Raw genomic sequence first — 7419 nt, forward strand, 5'->3', positions numbered from 1 at the left:
CAAAATACTAATCTTAACCTCAAGCATAGTAGAAAATCTCTATACAAGTCACCAAGCATACTAACTAGCACGCTAATAATCCCAAATCAAATAACATGCATAGAAAAAATTATACGGTGCTGAGTTAAATAAATTACCAGTCAACAGGGTCGTGTCTGGGTTCGCCTCCTCTGCCTGCATGGCGAACACTCTCCTCTGGTTTGGCTGCCTCCATTGCGGGCAGTCCCTCAGCATATGATCACTGGCTCCACACTTGAAGCATTTGCCCGATCCAAATAAACACTGTCCCGGATGTTGGCGGTTGCACTTCGGGCACACTGGGTACTCAATGAGTCTCTGAGAAGCCTTCTGTTGAGGAATAGGATCCTTGCCTTTCGGCGGTCCCTGAAATGACTCTTTCCCTGCTGACCCTGGAAGGGCCTTTTAAACTGGGGTCGTTGCTGTTGTTGTTGCTGAGGTGCCTGATAGGGCCTCTTGCCCTGCCTATCACTCTCGATATCCCTTTGGTCCTGCTCTGCCGCCAAGGCTCTAGATACAGCAACGACATAGGTAGTAAGACCAGCAACTCTCACATCACGGCGTACGATCGGTCGTAACCCATCAATAAAATGCCTCAGCTTCTCCCGGACATCATTCGCAATCAGGGGTACAAAATGACGCCCCCTCTCAAATTTTCTGACAAACTCTGCGACACTACTATCGCCTTGTCGCAAAGTCATAAACTCCCTGGTCAGTAGGGAACGTACTTCCTCAGTGAAGTACTTGGAGTAGAATACTTCCTTGAAACCATTCCAAGTCAGCGTTTGCAAGTTCACTGACACTTATGCACTTTCCCACCACAATCTGGCATCTCCTGACAACAGAAAGGTGGCTCATCTAACTCTGTCTATATCCGGCAGTTCCATGAAATCGAAAATCATCTCGATGGACTTAATGCATCCTTCAGCTATCATCGGGTCAGTAGTCCCTGAGAACTCCTTTGGGTCCATCCTCCTGAACCTCTCATATACTGCCTCCGGCCTGTGCCTCGCCCCTGTATCTACTGCAGCATTGTTTCCCGCAAATTGTGCGAAGAACTGAGTCATACCTGCAAGCATTTGTGCCTGCATATTTGGCGGTGGAGGAGGAGTGGCCCTCTCCCCGTCACAAGCCTCTCTGTCCTCATCCCTTGCTTCACGAGCAACCAAACTTCTAGGAGGCATACCGTTCTAAAAATTTACACAAAACGTAACCCAGCTTACAATAACCTTATATAAATATCGCTGGATGCAAGAAATTTTAACTTAAAACATGTACATGCTGAAATCGTGATTTCATGCTTACTACAAGGAAAACTTAAAACTTACAGACTTGAGGTGTGACTTCGTGAGCTTCTCGCAACTAGCAGAAGGCATAACCCTTTACAAGAACACTGCTCTGATACCAACTGTCACGTACCGTAATTTTAACTACTTTAAAATTTGCGGAAAAATAAAAATTTTCTTAATTAAATAGAAACCTTCAAATAGCGATAACAATAAACTGATCATTTAAAATATTTGCAATGAAAATATCACAAATAAAGTTTTCTAAAAACACTTATTTAAATATCGTACACAATAACATGAAATCAGAATATTTGAAACATTGCATAATGTCTTAAAAACATGGGCGGTCCTCGGGTTTAGCCTCCTGCTCAGTCCAAGCCGGCTCATTGGTCCCCACCCCTTGTCTCCTCAACGTCATCCTCACCTGCATCGATCAAGTCTAGTGAGTCTAAAGACTCAACATGTATAAATTGGTAATAACAAGTAATACGTAATAAAACCACGTGCATCTTTAAAATAGATCGTACATACTTGAAACTTGAACGTAATAGCATAAACATACTTGAACTTGAACGTAATAGCATAAACGTAGACGTGCCATCATCATAAAACTTTTCTTAAACGTGATTGCATCATACATACTTGAGCATACATAACATCATTTTGCGTAGAGATATGTTTCAAAGCAAGTGACCCATAAATGAATGTGCCTGATCAGACTAAACCACAGTACTAGGCTGGCAGGGAAAGTCCACTACCACATACATGAGATCCCCGTTCATGCTTTAACGGGTGGATTGGTCCCTGGTCATGCTTTACCATCTTCTAATCCTGATCTAACCCCGGTCATACTTTACCGGGGTGGAGAGGTCCTCGGCCACGTTCACCGACTTCCAAACTCGTTCATAATATGGTCACAAGACATTTAGCATACCTCAAAAACTTAAAAGTATTTTCTTTTTGCATGTCGAACATACTTACTTGGCGTTGAGGGATTCGTTGGATCCCGCTTGGGGCCACTGCTGCACATACTAACATGAGTTCAAACACTTATCTTTCATAGCTTAGACGTATATATTCGTGCTCGCCACCGCAATAAATAAATAGCTTATGACATTCTAGATCACTCGAGTCTTGACCTCGTTTAATAATCGTACTAAACCATGATATTGAACCCCAAAACAAAATCCTATGTTTTATATTCATAACCACAAAATAAATCCTATATTTATATTCATAACCATAAAACACATCCTATATTTTATACTCAAAATAAAAATATATATATATATATATTTTTTTTATAAAAAAGGGGTACACAGACCCCGTGTAGGGGTCCGGGTAGGGGTCCAGGTACATGCTGGAAATTCGTATTTTGAAGGAAAAATGTCACGGACTCCGTGTACAGGTCCGGCTTCGGGTCCGTGTAGGTGCTGGAATCGTGAACAAACGGAATTCCCTACACTTGTGACTTAATCATACCTCAAGACCCATCCTAGGATGCTAAGGCACTTATTCAAACTCAAACAAACACCCCAAAACAACTATGCATCACAAGCAACGCAACCCAATCCGTGAACATGCCATTTGACACCAAAACGCATCCTACGACTTCTAATGCAAACAAGTGCCTATCGATGTGAACCGACACACCAAAAACCATCTCAACATCATACTCAACATGCTTAAACGCAGCAGCAAACACCCGTCGATCCCCAATGAAGCCTGCAACAATAAAACTTCAAGAACACATTTTCATAAAAGTTACAGTTTGAGCAGTCCCACGAAAACAATCATAACTCATTCATTTCTTATCTAGATATTTTGAATTTACTGTCAAATCTAAGGTATCAAAAATTTCTACGTTTTATATGTTGAAAGTTTTTTCAGAATATCGACCAAAAAGTCGCTGTTTTTTAAAATGACAGCAAACTCGTTTTTTTGAGATCCAAAATGTTTCAGATATCGATTCAATGCATAATCACTCAAACTTTTCTCATAACAATCAAATTTTCACGCATAACATACATCAAAATATCTAATATGATGAGATCGATGCATAAAATGAAAGAATATACATGCCTTTGGTCTTGAAACATAGGAAATCTCGCAAATCTCAACGATGTCCGAGGAAGAAATTTGGAGCTTCTTGCTATTCTCAAATGGTAGAATAGATGGAAATGGAGCTCAAGAACCCTTGAAGAGAGAAGAGAAATAAATGAGGGGAAATGGATGATAATTGATGGGCATGAATTTTCTTCCGGAGAAGACTTGGCCAAAGTCTTGTAATTGGAGGCAAGAGGAATGGTATAAGGGTAATTTATGGATAATTTAAATATATTGATTAGGTTTAAACTAATTAATCAATATATGGTGTAGTCCAAATAAAATTTTAAACTACTCGAGACTTGAAAACTGATACATAAAATATTCCTAAATTTACAAAAGTTGCACCACAATTAAGGGAAAATAAAAATACTAATTGTCATAGAATAAACTACTTCATAACTTAAAAATTCCTATCCCCGGTCCGGACTCGTGTATTTGCCTGAAAAACTGGAACTCAAATAATACAATTTCATAAATCATGCATCTAAATAAAAAAATTCCTTTTAAACTTAAATAAATATTTTTACGATTTAAATAAATGCATGTGTTTTACGTGTACTGATTTTGGGCTCTACACCATACATATTTAAAACCTGAACATACTTACATACTCGTAGACGTGCCATCATTATATAAACATTTTCATAAACGTATTTGCATCATACATACTTAAATATACATAATCATCATCATTTTGCTTAGAGATATGTTTAAAAACAAGTGACCCGCAACATAGTGCGCATGATCAGACTAAACCACAGTTTTGGGCTGGCAGGGAATTCCACTACCACATACATAAGATCCTCGGTCATACTTTACCTGGTGGATTGGTCTCTGGTCATACTTTACCACTTTCCAATTCTGATCAAAACCTGGTTATTCTTTACCGGAGTATAGAGGTCCCCGGATACGTTCTCGGGCTTCCAAACCCGTTCATATTTGCTCACAAGACATATCACATACCTCAAAAACATAAAACATTTTCCTTTGCACGACGAACATACTTATATAGCGTTGAGGGCTTCGTTGGATCCCGGTTGGACGACTACTGCACATGCTAAAACATTTTTTTAAAAAAACAAATAACAGAATGCCCGGCGCTCGGGCAATAATATCTTACCACTTGAGCACGCTCGTCCAGAAGGCATGGTACTCGGGCGGTAAGATCTTACCGCTCGGGCGCCGCCCAGTTCCAACGAAGCCGTAACTCAAAAATCCTCAAAAACACATTTTATATAAAAGTTTGAGCAATCACACGAGAAAAATAATAACTCAGACGTTTATTGTCCAAAAATTACGAATTTACTCTCAAATCAAAGATATCAAAAAGTACTAAGTTTTATATTTTGAAAATATTTCCGTAAAACTGAACGAAAATTCACTAGACTCGAAATGATAGCAGACTCAGTTTTGAAATCTAAAATTTTGATCCAAAATCATTTTAAATATTTTTGCTCAAACTTTTGCATAACATACACATATTTTTACATACAATAAGCATAAAAATGTTTACTATGACAAGATCGATGCGAAAACAAAAGATTATACATGCCTTTGCGTCTAAACGCTCGAAGATGACGAATACCGAAGCAGCGGATCATGGGGAATGACCGAGAGACGATTGCTGCACGTTTTCTTACTCGAAAATTAGTGAAAATCTTCAGAAGTTTGCAAGGGGGAATGGGGGCTGCTGCTGAATAATAAGAACCCTAGTTTTCTCTCAAGAATATGAAACGTGTATGTGTGTGTGCTGAATTGTGTGTGCTGAAGTGTGTAATTTGTGTGTGTGTGCGTGTGTGTGTAGGGAGTTAATTAGGGACTAAAATTGTTTAATTAAATGATTAGTGATAAAATAATACTAATCTATTTATTTAATCTCACTCAAAGATTTAATAAACTTTATTTACAAGATTTAAGATCTCTGAATAATAAAATTACTATTTGAAAATCTTAAAATCTCAAAATCATATAATAAATTAAATTAGGCTTAAAATGCTTAAAATTCCTAAAATAATTTAAAATAACAATTTTTTTGGCATAAAATAAAATACCACATTTTCATAAATCGCTTAAATCGTCACCTGTCTCTTTTTCCAATTTCGCATCGAATATTCGCCTGAAACATAAAACTCAAGAAAAAAATATTTTAACGTGCATCAATTAAATATGTAATAATTTAAAATAATGCAAATCATAAATCATGCATCCTTAAAAATCATTTTAAAACTAAGTAAGTAATTTAACCATTAAATAAATGCATGAGTTTACGTGTACTGATTTTGGGCTCTACATTTAGAGCAAATACTACTGCTGCAAACTCGAGGTCATGAGTCACATAATTCTTCTCATGAACCTTCAATTGTCTAGACACATATGCTATCACTCGATCATTCTGCATCAGGACAGCGCCTAAACCAAACTTCGAAGCGTCTGTACGAAAACATACTCTCTTTGCCCTAATGGCATCGATAGAATTGGCGCTGAAGTTAAAGCTTGCTTCAGCTTCTCGAAACTCTCCTGGCAGTTTGTTCCCCAAATAAACTTTACGTTTTTCTTCATCAAGGCGGTCAGGGGTACTGCAATAGAACAGAAACATTGAATGAACTTCCAGTAGTAACCAGCTAGACCCAAGAAACTGCGGATCTTAGTTACACTCTTAGGTACTAGCCACTCTCTAACTGCCTCGACCTTGATGGGATTGACCTCAACTCCATCTCTAGAAATAATGTGGCACAAGAATGCCACTCTCTCGAACCAAATTTCGCACTTGCTGAACTTAGCGAACAACTTTCTATCTTGTAATATCTGTAGAGCCGTTCTTAAGTGTTGACTATGCTCTTCTCTACTCCTGGAGTAAATCATAATATCATCTATAATGATTATAATAAACTGATCCATATACGGCTGAAATACGTGATTCATGAGATCCATGAAAATCGATGGCGCATTGGTCAACCCGAATGGCATCACCATAAACTCGTAGTGCCCATATCGAGTCCTAAAAGCCGTCTCATGAACATATGCTTCCTTCACCTTCAGCTGATGGTATCTCGAACGAAGATCTATCTTCGAGAAAATCGAAGATCCTTGCAGCTGATCAAACAAGTTCTAGATTCTAGATAAGGGATACTTATTATTGATGGTGACTCTGTTCAGCTCTCTATAGTCAATACAAAGTCGCATACCACCATCCTTCTTCTTTACGAATAATAACGGTGCGCCCCACGGAGAACAACTCGGGCGAATGAAACCCTTTTCCAGCAACTCTTGAATTCTATCTTTCTGCTCTTTCATCTCTGCTGGTACTAGATGATAGGATGTCTTAGAAATTGGCACTGTACCCGATATCAACTCTATAGAAATCTCCACTTCTCAGTCTGGTGGAATGCCAGAAACATCCTCAGGAAAGACGCTAGGAAAGTCTATGACAACCTCTACATCCTCTAGCTTCTGACTGTCTGAAACAGGTACTGAAGTCACACTCGCTAGAAAAGCTTGGCAGCCTCGTCTCATTAGCTTCCTCACACAGTTGCAGGAGATAATGTGTGGCATTTGTTTGTTTCTTACAGTCTTAAAGACAAAAAATTTCCTGCTGGGTGGTCTAATAGATACTGACCTATGCCAGAAATCTATCGAAGCTTCATTCAAAGATAGCCAATCCATACCAAGAATGATGTCGAATTCAGGCATCGAGAGTAGGATGTGATCTACTTGAACCGCATTCTTCAGCAAACGAAGCTCCAGATTGCTCACAATGCTCGTGGTAACCATCTGATCACCAGAAAGAATGGAAAATTTAAAGCCCAAATCCAAATCCCCGGGGTATAATCTTCAGTCGCTTGACAAACATCTCAGATATAATTGAGTGTGTAACTCCTGAATCTAGCAATGCATAGGTGGTTACATCTAAAATAAATATCCTTCATGCGAAAAATATACCATCAAATCCAATCGAGTCAAAAACTTAAAGAATTTTCTATCATTAATCACCCAAATTTCTTGA

At 38.5% G+C, this 7419-nt stretch overlaps 1 protein-coding gene across 1 annotated transcript; it reads right to left on the reverse strand.

Annotated features, from left to right (window-relative positions):
• Positions 1-6788: 6788 nt before the first annotated feature.
• On the reverse strand, positions 6789-7187 carry LOC140991229 (uncharacterized). The gene has a single exon (XM_073461169.1). It carries the CDS (start codon positions 7185-7187, stop codon positions 6789-6791), a length of 399 nt encoding a protein of 132 aa, XP_073317270.1.
• Between the last annotated feature and the right edge of the window lie 232 nt (positions 7188-7419).

The sequence above is a fragment of the Primulina huaijiensis genome, chromosome 13, assembly GCF_012295235.1.
Source record: "Primulina huaijiensis isolate GDHJ02 chromosome 13, ASM1229523v2, whole genome shotgun sequence".
Taxonomy (NCBI): domain Eukaryota; kingdom Viridiplantae; phylum Streptophyta; class Magnoliopsida; order Lamiales; family Gesneriaceae; genus Primulina; species Primulina huaijiensis.

What these genes read in the sequence shown, in the direction of transcription:
- LOC140991229 (XM_073461169.1), bottom strand. Translation starts at nt 7,187, where the DNA reads ATGGTTACCACGAGCATTGTGAGCAATCTGGAGCTTCGTTTGCTGAAG.